Source organism: Musa acuminata, chromosome BXJ1-5 (assembly GCF_036884655.1).
Source record: "Musa acuminata AAA Group cultivar baxijiao chromosome BXJ1-5, Cavendish_Baxijiao_AAA, whole genome shotgun sequence".
NCBI classification, from domain to species: Eukaryota; Viridiplantae; Streptophyta; class Magnoliopsida; order Zingiberales; family Musaceae; genus Musa; species Musa acuminata.
In genome coordinates this window covers 46,336,127-46,355,646 of record NC_088331.1, presented here as the reverse complement: position 1 = coordinate 46,355,646, position 19,520 = coordinate 46,336,127, and the positions used below count along the sequence as shown (strand labels likewise).

Below are 19,520 nucleotides of genomic sequence, written 5' to 3'. Positions count from 1 at the left end.
CGCAACCTCTACTCGCTCTCCAAATCTAATGAACAATGAAATGGCAAGCCACCACTTAAATCGGGGAGACCAAAGGTCAACGCGGGTCCCACGTGGCACGCACGCGTTCCAAATCCGCGTCACACGTGCCGACAAAACACGTTGACTCGTTGCGGCTGCTTTACTCTTTGACTCCGTTTGGTGCCAAACGCATACATAATATTTAGAAGGTTTTTATTATTCTTTTGTAGCACTAATTCAATCATTTTTCTGGAACATTCTTACTAGTCCAAGAAAGTCAAAGTGCCATGTGGCTATCCAGTGGTCAAATCATTATGTTGACCGAGCGCTGCTTGAGCTTATTCGATTACATCTTGAAGCTGAGAGGCAGAGTGTGACGCCGGAGTTGAACGTTGACCGACACTGCGGCCGTAAAACCATGTGACGACAAAGGCGTTGACGATTTAGGAGTGTGAATGCCTTCTGGAGCATGAGAAATACAAGCTGAGGTCTCAGATCTGGATCGGGTTCACAGCAAGAAGATGACAGACGAAGCATGGAAAATGCAGCCAGACAAAACTTCACATGCTATTGTTTGTGTTCTCGAAGAATTCTGCCATGGGAGACTTTGATTCCCAGCTCTCATTGACTCTTCTCTCTCTCTCTCTCTCTCTCACACACACAGTAGCAACACCCAAATGAAGCCTCCTGTAGATATAAGGAATAAGAATATGATGAACAAAGGTATTTTATTTCATTGATTAGGTATAAGAAAAGATGTGATGGATTCCTAAGTGTACATCACCTAATTTCTTCACTGTAACTGATAAAAAAAAGTAGATTTGTGAGGTTCTTTTATATATTTCTAATGAAATAATGGTGAAGTTTGTCAAAGAGATGGACAAGACAGATGCCAATAAAGATATAAGAATGGAGGAGGACTTGAAAGCATGCTTGTGGAAGAAAGAAGAGTCTGATCCACATGGGGAACTACATGTGTGGCTGTCCTTAAATCTCCCTAAAATGCAGCAATTTAGAAGAAAACATACAGAATCACTTGATAGGGATGAATCATCTGCATCACTTTGATTTGACTTCCATTTTCTCAGCTATTCTATTCCTACAGGCTTCAGACATTCTGCCAAATTTCCCACTAAGAAGAATCCTTGTTTTCTTTACTCATTGATGATGCCAAACTCCACCAATGTTCAGGTTAGTCCTTTGCTGATCAACCAAAGTCCATGATGTGACAACACTGGGTATTGGCAAGTGGATGATGAGCATAAGTCCTTGATCTTGACATGTCACCTGGAAGAGCAGTCTTAAAATCTTTCTCAGCTCATATACTAGAAGGAGATTAAGATAGGATGGAGAGAGAGAGTACTGCTTCAGGAGACAATGTGTGAGAAGAAGAAATAAGGTATCTAAATTTAATAATTATGAATTATGAATCTATTCTGCAATATGTAAACATCCATGAAGTATTTATGATCTTATTAAGACCCATCAACTGCAACATCTTGTGAGCTGAGTGAGTAATGGATAATTGATTGTTCCCATGCAAGAAGGTACAACCAAAGCATTAGCAGCATCAAGGATGAGGCTCTTCATGGGATTAGACCACCAAATCTCCTCTCTTGTGTGACCTAAGCAGTCTTCAGAGTCGCTCAGTGAGGAGAGCCAGCTGAGGTCAGCTCAAGTTATCTGAGCAAGAACGAGACACAAGAACAGTAGGTTGCAACTGCTACAGACTCTGCTACTAGTGGATTTGATGGCACTGAATTGAGTTGTTGAACACTGAAGAAGCCAAATAACTCCTTTCACTATGTTGGATTGAGTTGAATGTCAAAATTCTATTGATTCCTACTCTCTCTCTCTCTCTCTCTCTCTCTATATATATATATATATATATATATATATATATGTATATATATATACATATGTATGTATATATATATATACATACGTATATATATGTATATATATATATGTATATGTATATATATATATATATATGTATATGTGTATATATATATGTATATATATGTAGCCAATATATTCAAAAATAACAAGAGAAGAAATATTTTACAAAACATAAAATGTAACAATAAATAAGATAATTGAGATCAGTTATTTTTCATTAAATTTACTCTATCTCGTCGGGACTAACTTAAGTATCGAAAAGATTGATTTAGAAAATCTATTTGACCTCGGTGTTCATATAAGTCAATCATAAAATGTACACTCAAATTCACCTAAACTTTCTAGAAGTGTTTGAGCTACCTTATCATTCTTCTTACGCACGCACGTGGATCTAAATTATATCGAGCTAAATTGGATGTTACTGACTTCTTCGAGATCACAAAGGCAACATAAATATTAAATTTTAATCAAAACTCCATTGTGTTATTTTTTTATTTTTGGTAATATGATCATAAAATTAAAAGAAAATTGCTAAAACCTTAATATAAAAAATAAGAATTACTATCAATGAAGTGAAGAGAAAATAAAAGCAGGATAAGATGCTCCCCTCATATGGGCTAATCTAAATGGGGATCTGTGTCAATTTGGGCTAATCTAAATGGGCTTTAATTGCATGTTGGGCCGAATATTTCCTATTAAATGGATCGGGTTTTCTAGAATAAAACAAACCCGGAGTATTTAGATTTTCGAACTAAACGGGTCGGATTTTATGTCACAACGAACATCCCATATATATAGTGGCGAGCGAACCGCACCAGATACTATTAACGGGTCGGATTTGTGTCACAGTTACAGATAGTGGCGAGCGAACCGCATCATATCCTCTTCGCCTTGAAAGGATCGAGGGAGCGAGGGAGGGAGTTCGACCGAATGGGTGGAGGAGCCATGCGAGCAGCTGCGAAGGCCGCGGCCCTCGGCGGCTACCGGTCGGTTGGTCCGTTCGCCGGCCATCCTGCGGCGTGGAGGGCTCCCAAGCCCGCCTCCGCGGCCATCTCCGCCGCGGCAGGTTCCTTCAACTCCATCGGTTCTTCCGAGAAGGGCCTCCGGGAGGTGGCTTCGGTCTCTGTGATCCACGGCCCGGCGGGGGACGTTCACGATTGGGAGTTCTCCGGGTGGGGGGGAGAGGAGCAGGAGGTTGTCCTCGATTCGCTGCGTCCGGCCCCGAGGCTCCTGTGCGGGCCCGTGCCGTCGCTGGAGGAGGCCAAGGAGGCGACCTCCGATCTGAAAGATGCTCTTGAGAAGTAAGTCTCGTTTCCGGTTCTTCCCCCAATTTATATAGTTTACGTTTAATTGGATTAAAGCCAGTGGCTGAGTCTCTGCCGCTTGTTGTAATTGTTGGATGCGTATAAGAAGGTTTTGCTGGTATGATTTCTGTATATAAACAACCAAGGACCAATTGGGTATTGGAAATGATTTTTTTGCTACACAAGAGATCTCCGTAAGTGATAACAAACCTCGAAGAATTGCCAAGTGGGAGGTTATGATGAACAAGTAGGAGGCAATTCGTATACCATAGATACGTATTGCTAATTTATCACATAATGTAGAGAAGTTGTTTTGAGCTGTATTGGTGAATTATCTGATGTTTACAGGAGGCAAGAGGTTCGTTAATAAGCCAAAAGTAACATTTTGGTTAGTTGCATAAAATTGAATACCTTTTTAAATTATATTCTCATGAATTGTCATCTTAACTGATCTTCCATCACAGTGCATGCCTACTACCTAAGCTCAAGGAGATGGGAATTTTGATTAACATTTTTGATGGGAATTTGATTTTTGATGTTTATTTATTTCCAGTAATTTTTGATTTTGCAGAGTAAATTTCTTTACAAGCACCAATGAGTCTGCCATAAAAGTTCCTTCTGAGTCTACCTTCTATGAAGCTTCATCTGTCATTCCATCAATGCCAAGACTTGTTGTTCAGGCATTTTCACTATTGCAAGGAAGCCCTGAAGCTCAGGTTCTAAATAATGCAATAATCTTTGGATTTTAAGATGCAATTTTGCATGGATTTGGGCTTGGTTTTTTTATCCTTGAGCATGTGTATGATTATCATTGAAGTTATACCATAAGTATGATTTTAATGGGATTATGAGACCTACATGAATTTTTAAAGTCTTTTTTTCTTCTGGTACATAATATTTTAAATTAGATCTTGATTGTGATGGACAATATATTACAAAGATTTCGAAGTAATGATCATTAATAATTTATTGGTTACTTGTTTTTCCATTTTATCCTCTTTTCCTTTCCTTTTTTGACTTATTTCCCTCTTCTTTTGTTTCTGTAGGAGAACTATGTTAAACTTAATGATCCCCTATAAAAATTTTTGATGTTTTCTACCAGTGGCTTATGATGATTTGGTATTTTTGTTACTTGTTAGGGTATTTTATATATTATATGTTACTATAATTGGAATATTTTCATCACCATATGAGCTTCTAAGTCGTGAGCAGAATACAATAATTATGACTATCAAGTGACATGCAATCAAATCACTTTAGCTGAGGGATGCCTTCTTCAATTACATCTGCAATACCAGGAAAAGTCATGGCTTAACAATGTTGATTATACCAATTATTAATGCTCAAATTTGTTTTCCTCCCGTAAGTTGCAAAAGATATATTTTTTGTACAAAAACTAGAGTTTGAACATTTTTTGAAGTCTTTTATTGGTGCTACATATAACAAAGTTTGTTATGGTTGAGTTGGCTGAGTCAGGGTCGTATTTGGCATTCAAGCCAGTCAAATGTACAGTTAAATATAGCTTTAATTTGGCACTTGATTTTCATGATATATTTGTGTAAGATAGTATACCATTTAGTTAAGGCAGATCTTGTGTGGTCGGATTTAACCATCAAAGATTGAACTTAATTCCTTTCTCTTGGTGATTGCAAAAGTGGGTTTTAATACACCACCATTATATCTTACTTTAAGTAGTTACTTGTTTTAATTCAAAGAAAGAAGCAATTAGAACTTGGTACCATACTGCTATATATTTTTCCATGGACTAGATTAGAGAAAGCATTCATTGCATCAAAATTATTTGTCTATTTCTTTTTGCTACCATTGTGACTTGATCTCTGATGAAATTTATTGTCATCTGGAACAGTTGTCACGATTCATGCCACTAGGTACATTAATATATTTCACATGTCATCTGTTGACACTAGTCCAACACAAAATGTGCATGATCCTTTTTTTAGGTGGATGACATAGAAGTTTATTAACTAAATTTTGCTACATATTTGAGTTCTTATGCTGAACCATTTTGAGAGGTCATCCATTTGGGGACTTGAATGACTTAAAAGGGCTTTCAGCCCATGACTTTAAGATGGCTTAAATCATGGTTCGCCTTACTGGTTTGTACCAATCGACTATCTCGACACATGGTACAGTGAGGTGTACTGATATACCGGTATGTATCAACCATATAGTCCCTTGTCGGACCAGTATTTACCACCCGTACCGAGCGGCATGCTGTGGTATGGTGAACCTTGGCTTAAATAACTTGTATTCTAATGCCTATCACCATTAGCAAATTTATAGCATGCTCTGAACATTTCTAGTGGATGTTTGATATTGTCATACATTTAGCATGCCTTCATTGGTGAGCAGTAGTGACTCTGTCAGATTAAGTACGAGAGCAGCCAAAAGATCTGTTGGTTGAGGATTATGTTTGCAGGATGTGGTTGCTTCACTTGCTTCTGACAAGAATGTTTGGGATGCTGTAATGAGGAATGAGAAGGTTATGGAATTCTTCAGAACTCATCAGTCAAGTAAGCATACATTCACTTCTCTAACTATATTAAGCCTAAAGTAATGTGATTTATTCTGGTTTCTTCTGCAGTAGTTCTCCATCCTGAATCAAATGCTGCTACAGAGGTGCCTCTAGCTGATGGCAACCCTCGATCTTCTACTGCTGAAGCAACCACAAACTCGGCATTTGAGGATTTTGTGCGCAACATCAAGGTTATATTGGCAGAGATGGTTAGCAATATATCCAGCTTCCTTCAAGAACTTCTAGGGACCTCACCAGGAACTTCCAGCTCGCCCAGCACAAAGACTAGCCACAACACTGATCTCTCTGCCAACTTTGATATGGGAGCATCCTTTGTGGCCCTAGCAGTTGCCACAATTCTGGTTGTCTTGCTCAAGCGAGGATAATTTATGCTGTAAGAATGCACTATAAAACTCCCTCCACTTGTTTGTTTGGTCACCTTTTAATTTTGTCAATATAGTTCCACATGTATTAACTTCATGAACAGTTCTTGGTTTAAATGCTCTGAAATGGGTTAATATTACTTGTATGTGATATTCCCATCTGACAACACTTTGAGTAGGCCAAAAATCCTCGGTGTTAAAAGCCAAAAGCAGACATATTTGTTCATTCTGTGTGTCCTGCCCTTTTTTTGTCATTCCTCTGGTAGTCTTTTTTTTTTTTTTTTTTTTCTTTTGAGACATGCTTCTTAATATTTTTCTAATTAGAGATATTGTGTTAAATAGTTGAAAAATTATGACTTTTTGTTGTTTGCTAATGCATTCTTTATGTGCTTTTAGAAATCGGAAAAGCACAAGCTGTGATATCTATCATTAAGAAGTTGTAGCACTTTAATTATTTTCTTGCTATTTTTGAAAATTTTATATTTTATTTTATCTCCCACATTAGTCTGACTGATTTAGCTGATAAAGATTTTATCATATCGTTTATATTTATAAAAAATAATCTTAATATTAAATAAAAATGTTAACACAGAATTCAGTTATATATATATATATATATATATATATATATATATATATATATATATATATATATATATTATTTATTCTCATCGGCTTCCTAATGTATCTTAAAACACAGGGGTTCTTTGGTCTTTTCACTTGGGGAACTCTCTCGTGGAGATGTGAAACCCTCGTCAGAAATCGAGGGGTTCAAGACTCTGATTAGGGGCGATTTAGTAAATTCATGTGGAGAAGGTGTAAAAATCTTCGCTGCCCTTCATATAAGATGGGTTTAGGGTAATCGCCACGCGACGGCTGTGCGCGACTCCTCTTCGGACCGGGAGAGAGCGAGAGCCAGAGAACTGCGATGGCGGCTATGAGATCGGCATTCCGGCGGTTCTTCTCCATTTCCGCCTTCTTCCCTCCGGCCCCCGCCGCCGTCGCTCCGCAGGCAGAGCCCTCCACCAACCTCTTTATCTCAGGCAAGTCGCTCTCACTTTCTCCCTTCCTCTCCTCCTCTTCTTGTCGGTCTTTATTCTTTTGCGAGTCTCTCTATCCATATGTCCGTTGCTCCTACTTCCTGGAGAAGGGCGGTACCTTTTGATGGTTCTTGTTACGCCTCGACTCTGAGAACTACGTTTAACAGATAGCAAGAGTAGGTAAATGCCTTAAACATAGTCTAATAGAAAATTATTGAATGGTTCTTCGAGTCTGATCTTAACTTGTTATAATTCCTTTGGTGCCTATAAATCTTTAGGGTTAGAAAATACAATGGGTATAAGCATTAAAGAAATGATTAGCTTGAAATTTTATTGATAGTGGGTATGAATTTATATACACAAGGAGAGATTATAAAATATGATAATTATGTGAAATTTTCAATCAATAATAGATATAAAATATTTATCTAAATCATCGCATAATTTAGGAGATCACATTGAGATTCCCATTATTGATAGCATTATGATAATATGTTATTATAATTTCTATGATTTAGAATTATGATAGCATGTTATCAAAATATTGAGAGGATCATGATAATTTTATCACAATTTATTTTTCTCAATCATATCCTTAATATGTTTTTGCAAGATGGTGCTCCCATCGAAGATATCGATCTTGGATCGAAGTAGAAATAATTGTCGGTGAGATAAAAGGCATGGAAAGAGCATATACAAATTGATCAGAAGATGAGACATGAGAGACATGTAGCATACCATTGCCACGAATGAAGTGAAAATCAATAGCTTTGCGCTTCATTCGAGAGCGAAATACAGGATTAGCACACAGATATGTTGCCCTGATATTATCATAATGTATTGATGGAGGATCAGATAATGTGACAAATAGTTCATATAGCAATGATTGTATCCAATAAAGTTCAATAGTTATATAAACAATCGTTCGATATTCAGCCTCCATAGAAGACATTGTAACAGAGCATCGGTTTTTAAAACTGCAAGAGATTGGATTGTGACTAACATATATGATACAAACATTAGTAGATGTCCTGCCATCCTTATTACCTGCCCAATTGACATCCGAGAATTCTTGAAGCAACAAAGGAGAGTCCTTTCGGAGAAATAAGCCATGATCAATAGTGCCTAAGTACGGGAGTTGTTTAATGATTGTTCAATGGTTGGAAGTAGTCTTGTGCATAAATTGAGATAATTTATTCACTGGATATGCAATGCTCGAATAAATGAATGCCAAATATTATAGACCGCCAACAATTTGATGATACACAGTGGTGTCACTGAGATTAGCATTATCAAACAAGGTAAGAGGAACACTTGTAGAGATTAGCGTAGTAACAGTATTGGCTTCCAGCATTTTGGTGCGATTAAGAAGGTCATGAATATACTTTTGTTGAGTAAGAAATAGATCATTTGTCGTGTAGATGACTTGAACATTAAGAAAATAGCTAGTGACCCAAGATCTTTGATAGAAAACTTATTTCCAAGTTGTTGAATAAATTGATTAATTATTATTGGTTTATTATCAATAATAATTAAGTCATCCATGTATACTAGTAAAGACATGACTTTGCTCTCATGAGAATAAATGAATAACGAATTATTAGATTGCGAATTATGAAATTCAATTGAGACTAGATGTGTTTGAAGTTCATGGTACCAAGCACGAGGGGCTTGCTTGAGACCATAAAGATTCTTGTACAACTTATAGATACGTTGAGGAAGATTGTGATCAATAAAGCTTGGTAGTTGCCTCATAAATACATCCTCAGAAATATGACTATGAAGAAATGCATTATTAACGTCCAACTGTCTAAGTCCCCAATTGTTAGATTAAGGCAAGATAAAATAATATGAATTGTTGCTGGCTTCACAACTGTGCTAAAGGCATCATGGTACTAAAGACTTAGACGTTGATGAAATCTCTTTGCAACAAGTCTTGCTTTATACTTATTATGAAAAAACCCATTTGCATCCTATAAGGTTTTGACTTGGATTGGTTGAGACTAAGTCCTATGTATTATTTCATAATAAACTATTATATTTTTCAAACATTATTGCATATTTGGGAATTTTTAAGGCTTGGTTAATAATAGAAGGCTTATAAATAAATTTTTGGGATTGTTTTATGAAAATAAAAGAATGTTTATTTGGTTTAAAATTTTGATTTTTAGATCTAGTAATCATCGGATGAATTGGTGTAGGATCAATGATATCTCTAAGATGTGTTGGACAAGAAGAATTTAAAATAGGAGATACTGAAACCAAATCTTACTGTGATTTCTCCTGATATGTGACACTCTCATGAGGTAGCTGGATGGATGGGGTAAATTGTTATTTATCATGCATCACTGAGTAAGGACTTGGTGGGTACTGAGTGGATAAAGTGTTTGGATTGATATGTGGGGATGATGTTTCAACCTGAATGAGAATGATAATATTAGGTGGCTCATGAATTTGGGGGATCCAATCAACAAAGTTATTAAAAGTTAATCTCGGTAAAAGAGAGTCAAGTGATTCATAAAGAAAAATAGATTTAATAAAATCAACGTGGCGAGAAGTGAAATCTTTTGGTTGGTGGATCAAAACATTTAAATGCACTTTGATTAGTAGAATATCTAAGAAAAACACATGGTTTTGATCGGGCTTTTAGTTTGTTATGAGTGTAGGGTTTTAACCATAGATAACATAGACACCCAAAAACACATAATTTACTATAGTTAAGAGTGGATCAAAATAGTTTTTAAATGGTGAAACAATGTTGAAAACTAGAGTTAACATGTGATTAATAAGATAAGTTATTGTGACAAATCTATGAGACCAAAATTGAAGAGGTAAGGAACCTGAGCAAGGAGTGTGAGACTAGTTTGGATGATATGCTGATGATGACATTCCATGGTCCCATTATGTTCAGGAATATGTAGAGGGGTGATAAAATGAGATATCCCATTGGTTTCAAAAAATTACGAAGCTTTTGAAATTCATCACGATTATCGTATACAAATGAAATGATGGATTGTTGAAAGAACTTTTCAATAATAAATTTGAACTTTGAAAAAATTAATGAATACTTTAGATTCTTGCTTCGTAGTAAATAACCATATATACTTTGTAAAATGATCAACAAAAATAAGATAGTAGTTAAATCCATCATGAGATTGTATTGGTGAAGGGCCTCAAACTTCAGAATATATAAATTCAAGAGGTTAATTACTTTGTGAGAGAGGATGTAGAAAATGTAAGCTTATGCATTTTATTGTATTTGCATGAATTACATGAAAATGGATGACAAAATGATGATGATAAAGGTAAACTACAAGAATGAATAATATGATTTAGAACCTTATAAGACAGATGCCCCAAGTGGTTGTGTTATTCTTGAAATGGAGTCTTGATGATGGCCAAAGAAAATATGGATTTGGATGGCGATGGAGATGGTACAACAGTTGGCCACTCATAAACTCCATCCCTATTCAACCCCTCCATGAGATGTGCCATTGTATTGAAATCCTTGACAACAAATGAAGAGGATAATAATTCAATAGAAACGTTATTAAAAAAACATAATTTAGAGACGGATTTTAGGTTCATTGTATCAGGAACACAAAGAACAACAAAAAGTACAAAAGATTTTGAGAAAGGGGGAAGGTTTGTAGAATCAGTATGAGTTACTTCAAGGCCTTTATCATCATCTATTATGATATCATCTGAACCATTATAATGTGAATAAAGAGAGATTATTCAAGTTAGACATGACATGATGAGAAGCCTCAGAATCTACAAATTAGTTTGATGAAGGTTGAAATGATTTAACATCAAAGTGAGCACATGACGATGGTAATGAAAATTGAGTAGGTGGTGCAGCCAGATATGTAGAATAAGGTGGGTATGAAAGCTGAAATATTTATGGAATAACAGCTTGCAAGCGACAACATTTCTTAGCAATATGGCTTTGCATGTCACATATTGATAGGTGACTTTGTTGTTGAATTATTGTCCGGATTTGCTGACACTTTTGTTGTAGCATTGTTGCATGTTGCCTTCAAAACGATTGTTTGAACCGTCGTCTTACTGATTGTGGATTTTACCTTTATTGCTAGAATTAATTTTGTTTGCAAAATTGACAATGATAGAAGTAGCATCAAAAGGTGGCGACTCTTGTTTAAAATAAGCTTCATAATTAAAAAACTTATCATGAAGTTCTTCAAAAGATATAGGATTATCACGAGTATGAATCGCAATTGAGATCTCTTTTAAAAGATAATGACTGCTGAGACTAAGGAATTGTTGCAAATATGAATTTGATATCATTTTAAAAAGTTGGCATGCATTTGCCATCAGTTGTGTCTATATAAAATGTTGAGTGATACTTGCAAGAACAAAAAGACAAGACTTCAAGGGAGGATTTCAAGCCTTTATTTTCTGAAGCATTCATAGAATCGTAGGTTGTTATCGGTTCCATTGATATTGACTATGGGCTTTCTATAGACATTTGATAAAGAACTTCAGTATGTCTACTCGTTGGTAAGTTGACTTCTGGATGAATTGCTGTGATCTAGAATTTAATATGGTAGACATGCTGTGTATCATGTTGTTATAATCTGGTTGAGACAAATGATTGTTGGATTGCAATTGTATGATCTGATTAGAGAATACGTGCAGGGATCCTGGCCCCTGGAATTGTAACCTCAACATTGAATAAAAAGTTGATTCCTTGTCCAGCATAATTTTATTTCAAATGAGATTAATTGAAATTAGTGCTGTCAATTCCATTACCATGGATATGCCAGTGACACAAAATCAGGGAGAGGGTGGGGCACTGACTTTTGAGCTAGTTATCATGTCTTATTGATACTTGATTCAGGTGATATTAATTCTATACTTGCGGCAACATGACATGATGGTTGGCATGTCTATGGACCTTGAAGCTTAAACAAAAAGGGCTGTTTTGCAGAAAAGAATTATTCTTTTGTCTTTGTAATATGAACTTTGTGTCTACCTTGTTTAGTACCACCTAAAGGTTAGGTCTCATTTAGATAAAGATGGAAAGTTTGAACATAGGTAGATGCTGTAGTTCTTGAATTGCATTCCCTAGGTAACATATCAAAATGGAAAAGGTTCAATTCATTGAACAGATGAAAGGTGACATAGGGTAATAAGTCAATTCTTTGATTAACAGGTGATGTGTCAGCAAGCAGTTTTGGATGATTGAGCATACTGAAAGGCATCGAGTTGTGTCATATTTCTGTATATCTTCATACAATAAGTCATGCTTGGACATTTGAGATCCATATCACTGACTGGCTTTTTTAACTTCGTACAAGAAGTCTGCTTGGATAATTTGATGTCTATGCAGAGTGACTTTCTTATCTTCGTACAAGAAGTCATGCTTGGATGATTTGGCATCTATGTAGGCTAACCGTTTTTCTTAGTTTCTTAAGAAGGCATTTTTCTGTTTTTATAAGCTCTTTATACAGAGTAATTTTTCATTGTCTTGGTGGTATTTAGTATTTTTCCTTCATTCTTTTGAGTAATCTAATTTCCATTTGTGTAATGACATCCTTTGCAAATACTATACTCTCTATATGGTAACAAAAATCTGATCTCAGGGCTTAGCAAGCGAACTACGTCAGAAGGACTTATGGAAGCATTTTCAAAGTTTGGGCAAATAATTCATGGTATATCGATCATCTTGTTCTTCCTGTTCACCTTTTTATTTTAAATGAGATTATACCTGCAAAATGCTAATTTTTCGCTTGTTTTTACTTTGCACAGCTAGGGTTGTGACCGACCGTGTTTCAGGGTATTCTAAGGGGTTTGGGTTTGTAAGGTATGCAACACTAGCAGAAGCAGCAGAAGGCATAAAGGGCATGGATGGCAAGGTTAGTTGGCACTTCAAATTACTTGTCCATTTATATAACTATGTAAGTGCAGTACATCTTAAGACCCAAACAATATCAGATCTCATGACTTGTGCAAGATAAGCTGTTAGTATTCATCAATTGCAAATCGAACAACTTTTCCACCACCACAAACTTCAACTTGTGGACAAATCTACTTTGCTGCAACTTGTATTTGAATATGCTTTTATCTGAAACTCCCATTTGCAAAGGTTTAATTTCAGCTATGTAGTCAATGTTTTAGGAAGTTCACACCCCATCACTAGAATGTTTATCCTGCTCTCTCTCTCTCTCTCTTTCTCATGCATTTTTCTTTGGGTGCAGTTTCTTGATGGTTGGGTTATTTTTGCCGAGTATGCAAGACCGAGACCGCCCCCACCGGGACAGACACCGCCTCCGCCACCATCCGAACCACCATATGGTTATCAGTAGAGCTGAAAGTCTTTCATTGCTTGGGTATTCATGGGAATCTAGAATTCAGCGAAGCAGATACTTGTGACAAATTTTGGTCATTTGCTCTCTTCCTAGTATGCAGTGATTATTAAGTTTTATAACTACAGTGTTGGAGAAGGAATTAAAACTTGAAAAACATGTTATTTATAAATTTTAGTATATCATGGACCTGCATTTTTGTGCTGACTGGTGTGACTTGGTAAAAATGATGGATTTTGACTTGGTGAATATGACAACTTAGGATGAAAGAAACAATAAAAAGTAGTCAAAATCTATGATCTTTTCACATCTAAGGTTGGGGTATATTTGTCTTTGAAAAAGTGGAGGAAGAGACTAAGGTAGGTATACAATAGGAAGGGCTAGCAAAGACTTTACGTGCATAATATTATATATATTGTGAAAAGTAAAATAGAATATTTGACATTTTACTGCCCAATGCTTCTCTTCTTAATTATTCCAAATGGTCTAATCGGGAATGATTGATATTTTTTGATATCTGAGGGAAAAAACACAAATATTTTGTGATTAAAAACCCTGAAGTGAGATTATTAATGACAGAAGTAAAGGGAATCGCGTTTCACATCTACCTCATCCGTCTCCGTCATTTTTGTGCCGCTCGTCAAATCCCACCAACCATCACTATAAGGAAGTCAACGATCCGTGCAGGGCACTTTAGTAATTTTGTAGTGGCATTTTCGTCAATGACTGGATCATGCGACGACTCTGACACGCGCCGAGCCGCGGAAATCTACTCCTCGCAGAGGGGTCCGCGAGATCACAGCCCAAAGCGGTAATCTGGACGCCAATCCGCATCCAAACGTCTCGCTCATCCATTTTCCATCAATAACAGCTCGACGCGTAAGAGATAAGTAGTCGTCTCGCAGGGAAATCCGTATCTTGCTTTACTAAACGCACCCGTTTCGTTCACGCGTATCGTAACCCCCACCGCTGCCGCTCCAATAGAAAGCACACAACTGCGCTATTGGTGAGTCGTTTTGTGGGCGGAAGGTTAGGGTCGCGCGGTTTCCAAGTATCCACTTCTTCCTGTGTCGCCGGACATGGTGACGGCGCGAGTCAGATCCGATCCCATCAACTCTCGAATTCATCGTTCTTAATTTGGTCTTCGCTGCTACTTTTCGTCTCCATGGAACGCGCCATCTTAGATCTGCGGCAAGCGTCTCGGACTACTCCGCTTCCGATCCCGCGAAGAGGTCAGATCTGCTCCTGCTGCGACATCCCTTTCTTTGATCCTTAGCTTCTTATCATTGCGTACCTTTTGCGGTTCCTTCTGCCTCAATCTTTCGAAGGAATCGAGGGTTTCTTTGAGGGAAATCAGGAATGGATGGAAGGAAGATCGAATGGACTGTTCTCTCGTTTTTTCTTTTTTGGTTCTATTGGTCGTGCTTGATTTCTTTCTCGTCTAAAGTAAGACTCATTTTCTTCTTCTTCGCGTGATAATAGTTTGTGTTCTTTATTTACTTCTAGCTAGAGAAAAGCCAAAAAACACAGTTCTTTTGGTTGCCTTTGATCTTTTGTATCAAGTTTGTCAAGATCGCAAACCTTTCGATCTTTTGATGATTGAGTGACGATCTCGAAGTGGGCATTGTTTCTGCCCCTCCATTTCCGTAGAGATAATGCTGCTGGAACACATCGACCCGAGATTCTGTGGTAGCTGTGGTTGCTATTTTCTAATCATCTACTTGACCTTAATGTCATAATAAAATCTTATGATTGCTTGTCTTAAGCTTCTCGAAGTTGCCATGACAAGGTAGTGAGTGATCCATTCTAGAATGATTTCGTCGCCATCCATCATTCAATCTGTATGGATGGGGAAGAGCAGGATGTTGTTTCCCTATTCTAGTTCATGAGATTAAGGCACGATTTACCTTGCAGGCCATTGTATGGAGTGGACAAAACCGTACTGCTAGAATTGGAGGTGTACTGAGGAGATGAAGGATCTATCATCGTGGGGTTTGATTATAGGGGTGACAATAGGTGTGGTGATTGGGGTGCTTCTGGCTGTAGGTGCTCTGTTCTGCATCAGATTCCGGAAGAAGCATGCTCAGATACGGTTCAGCAGCTCAAGGAGGGCATCGACAATTCCCATGCGTGTCAATGGTGTTGATTCTTCTTCAGTGCTCTCGGACTCTACCATGGATCAGGAGTCCCCCAAGCATCCTGAAACTGAAGCAGATGGCTCATCCTTTTGGATTGAGGGAACTAAGAGGAAAAATCTTGTGTCAGTTTCTGGGATTCCCAAATATTTTTACAAGTATGGCCAAGAACGCAACTTTAGCTTCTTCAATGCTTTAACCCAGTTGATGTGTAAATTTGCATATCTTGATTTTCCATGCTTCACTAGTATTTATATTCACATAAGGTATGACACATAGTATATGATTTTGTTGCTAGAGCCTATCATGCTATATTCCAAATTTTGGTTGCTGCCTTCAATCTCCCTAGAAGATCCGAAGTAAAAATCAAATATTTTTCCCACAACACATTGGAGATTCACTCATATGGCATAAGGCCATTTTGTTTGCGCTCCCATTTTCTGTTTTTCTTACTTTACTACACAGTATGAGATGGGGTTCCTGTAGTATCTAGATTCCTCTTTTGTTTCTTTTTTACTTGTAATGTGAAATAGCTCCTTATTCCTTCTGACAGGGATTTGCAAAAGGCAACTCGTAACTTTACAACATTGATTGGTCAGGGGGCATTTGGTCCTGTTTATAAAGCTCAGATGCCCACTGGTGAGACAGTCGCTGTTAAGGTTCTTGCTACTAATTCTAAGCAAGGGGAGAAGGAATTTCAGACTGAGGTAATTTCCATTATTACTATCCCTATCCTTCTTCGATGGGAATTTCACATAATATGATCGAAAGGTTTTTTTTTTCAGGTTCTACTACTTGGGAGATTGCATCACAGAAATCTGGTTAATTTGGTTGGATATTGTGCTGAGAAAGGGCAGCATATATTGATATATGTCTATATGACTAATGGGAGCCTTGCTTCCCATTTGTACAGTATGTTTTCATCTCCACTCAGATGCATGTTACTTGTATTATTTTTTCTAGAGTACAATGAAGAGCAGTGCATAGTTTTCATGAATTTCATGCCAACTGATGCTTTGTTTTTTGTCAAAACCATGTCTTTCATTTTTGTCTTGCTTCTCCTGAAAATTCCTGAAATCCCATGTGATCATGTTCATGTATGGTATAATGTAAGAGTACAGAAGGCAAATGACATCTTGAGTTAGCTATATGTATATCAAGCGCGTCTTTCATCTCTTTAGTGATTGTTTTGTGTGATATATATGCAAGCGCAAAGTCTTTCTGTATCAACCTCTTTCACGAGCTCTAATCCTGTAAATTCGGAGTTTAATCTAGCTTGAGTTGTTTATGTCACTTAAACTAAAATGAGACTTTTGTATCATTCTCTAATGCAACATTTACCAGATTTGCCAAATATAAGTTTGGAATTTTCTAAAACCATGTGAGAATTTCTAAAACTAAAATGAGAATTTTCTAAAATTGGGTGTTCCTGATCATTCAGCATCAAATTAAAGTTAATAGCTTTCATATTCTATTTTTTCACTTCTAGAAAATTGTTATTAAATTTTTTTTTTTTTTATTAACTGCAGGTGAAGAGCATGAAGCATTGAGATGGGATTTGAGGGTTAATATAGCTTTAGATGTTGCAAGAGGCTTGGAATATTTACATGATGGTGTAAGAGAACATATAGGATTTTTTAGTGAAATGATGAACATGTTTATGCTTCTTTTTTATTTTGTAAAATTAACAGACAACTTGTGGTCATTGATCTTGCAGGCTGTCCCACCTGTAGTGCATCGCGATATCAAGTCTGCAAACATATTGTTAGACCATTCCATGAGAGCTAGGGTATGTAAAAAATAACTGTTGGAGGACATATATGTTAGAACAAGGGAAAAATTTATAGAACAAGTCTTCTTACTAGCTTTGTAGCTGATGCCATTTACATGGAAACTTCATTGTTGGTTTAATCTTGATGCTTTTGTTTGTAAGATCTTTATGCCATAAATCCTGTGTTACATAATCACTTTTAAAAAAAAAATATATTTATGAACTTTATGTTACATTTGGATATTTAATTTGTTTGGGAACTTAAATTCTTTAAAAAAAACGAGAAATTTGTATTGCATTACATTTTATGTAACACTTAGCTGTGTAAATGGTAATCCTATCCAGTCTGTTTAAGGTGCATTCTTTAGGGTGGGCCAACATCTTAGGTCCTTATTTCCTAGGTTGACATACTCAGATCTAACTTTTCTATAGAAAATAATCTAATATATTAGCAAGAGGATTTTGATGATAGAATAAGACTGAATTGTTCCTGACTGGGAACTTATGATGAGAGAAGTGACAATGTTAAGACATGAAGATGTTGTCTCTTGTGATGTCAAATCTTCTGCAATTATCTAAGCATCCATCTAACGATGAGGTTGAAGATGCTTTTCATTGAATATTGAGTTATTCAACGTTGGAAGTTCAATGATTTGTTGCTGTTTTTTTTTTTGTACAACATATTCTGTGAAGTTTAAATTCAAAATGGAAAGATATACTTTGTTGATCAGGTTGCTGACTTTGGGCTCTCAAGAGAAGAAATGGTCAGCCACCAGGCATCCAATATCAGAGGAACTTTGGGGTACCTCGATCCTGAGTATGTTTCATCAAGGTCATTTACAAAGAAAAGTGATGTTTATAGCTTTGGAGTTCTGCTTTTTGAGTTGATTGCAGCACGGAATCCACAGCAGGGTCTTATGGAATATGTTGAGCTTGTGAGATCTCTATCCTTGTTTCTGTAATCGAGTATTGCATGACACGCCCCACTTATCTGCAGATAAATGTTAAAAGTAATTTGTTGGAATGTGTGTATTATTGTTATCACAAGCAAGGACCAATTAGCATATAGAGCCTGCTTTTTAAGTAAATATGTTTACAAAAGCTTCTTAATTTGAAGTACTTGTTGGAGGAGCACTTCAAGACTAAATTAGGCAATGTTCAATGAGGGTAAATGATTATACATGACTTAGAAACAGGCAACATGTGCATTTTGAAAAGGGAAAAAAAAATGGCATATCTAACTAACAAATGCAAATTCAACAAATAATCTTCACACTGCACACACATTTTTACCGATCTGATATGCTTTTATGCTATGACTAGTTACGTATGATCTTGTCTTCTCTTGTTTCTTAATAGATATTTTGCACATTGATGTTTACCATGTGCTTATGATATAGGCTACAATAAATGCGGAAGGACGAGTGGGATGGGAAGAAATTGCAGATCCCCGGCTAGACGGGGTATTCGACATATCCGAACTTAATGATGTTGCAGCACTTGCATATAAATGCATCAATCGGCTCTCTAAAAAACGACCATCCATGAGAGTAGTAGTCCAAGCACTATCCCAGATTCTAAAAACCAGTCACAGAAAGCACCATAGTAGGAGATGGTTGCCCATCACAGTGGAGGAAGAGTCCTTGGACATAGAACTATCTGAACATCAGAGTTCAGTGTCCGGACATCAGAGAGAGGAGTCCATTGACAGTGTGTCTGATCTGCCTGATGTTTGATACGCTTCATACATTTATTTCATTCCCTTTCCCTTTTGTTTGCTAATTTGTTTGTATTGATAGTTTTGTGAAATATACATGTTAGGTCAAAGAAAACATGGAAAAGTTGTAATTTCAAGAATCATGGCTTAGGGCTTAGTGCCCCATCACTTCTAATTCCTTTGTAATGTGGGCCTTTTTCTGCATTGGTTGTCAACATGGTGAAATAAAAATTAACGCGGTAACAGTGATGATGGCTATCAAAATATCTCATCAGATGGCGATACACAACTTTCGTTATCAGGTATATCATATCTTTGGTAGCTTTGATCAACTATGAGTTCATAATGCTTAACATGTTCAACTTTTGAATTCTCAGGAGCTTGTTCTTTGGAAATCACATTT

General features: G+C 36.7%; 3 protein-coding genes across 7 annotated transcripts; all 3 read left to right on the top strand.

The window, feature by feature from the left end:
* Positions 1-2,774: 2,774 nt before the first annotated feature.
* LOC135674658 (uncharacterized) lies at positions 2,775-6,967 on the top strand. Of its 3 annotated transcripts, XM_065184722.1 has the most exons (5): positions 2,777-3,203; positions 3,778-3,922; positions 5,647-5,740; positions 5,812-6,136; positions 6,826-6,967. In XM_065184722.1, exons 1-4 carry the CDS (start codon positions 2,833-2,835, stop codon positions 6,126-6,128), a joined length of 927 nt encoding a protein of 308 aa, XP_065040794.1. In that variant the 5' UTR covers positions 2,777-2,832; the 3' UTR covers positions 6,129-6,136; positions 6,826-6,967. The 3 variants fall into 3 exon arrangements, with proteins under 3 accessions (XP_065040795.1, XP_065040794.1, XP_065040793.1); XM_065184723.1 differs by lacking the exon at positions 6,826-6,967 and having other exon boundaries at positions 2,775-3,203; positions 5,815-6,351; XM_065184721.1 differs by lacking the exon at positions 6,826-6,967 and having other exon boundaries at positions 2,779-3,203; positions 5,812-6,351.
* A 64-nt stretch (positions 6,968-7,031) lies between these two features.
* Positions 7,032-13,701, top strand: LOC135674659 (organelle RRM domain-containing protein 2, mitochondrial-like). Its single transcript, XM_065184724.1, has 4 exons — positions 7,032-7,168; positions 12,772-12,840; positions 12,938-13,044; positions 13,387-13,701. The coding sequence occupies exons 1-4, from the start codon at positions 7,054-7,056 to the stop codon at positions 13,492-13,494; spliced, it is 399 nt and encodes a 132-aa protein (XP_065040796.1). The 5' UTR covers positions 7,032-7,053; the 3' UTR covers positions 13,495-13,701.
* Positions 13,702-14,420: 719 nt separating this feature from the next.
* Positions 14,421-19,381, top strand: LOC135674657 (calcium/calmodulin-regulated receptor-like kinase 1). Of its 3 annotated transcripts, XM_065184720.1 has the most exons (8): positions 14,431-14,726; positions 15,409-15,787; positions 16,183-16,336; positions 16,415-16,541; positions 17,159-17,244; positions 17,347-17,418; positions 18,132-18,335; positions 18,801-19,381. In XM_065184720.1, exons 2-8 carry the CDS (start codon positions 15,465-15,467, stop codon positions 19,134-19,136), a joined length of 1,302 nt encoding a protein of 433 aa, XP_065040792.1. In that variant the 5' UTR covers positions 14,431-14,726; positions 15,409-15,464; the 3' UTR covers positions 19,137-19,381. The 3 variants fall into 3 exon arrangements, with proteins under 3 accessions (XP_065040790.1, XP_065040792.1, XP_065040791.1); XM_065184718.1 differs by having other exon boundaries at positions 14,421-14,726; positions 17,159-17,418; XM_065184719.1 differs by lacking the exon at positions 14,431-14,726 and adding an exon at positions 14,748-14,940 and having other exon boundaries at positions 17,159-17,418.
* The last annotated feature ends 139 nt before the right edge of the window (positions 19,382-19,520 follow it).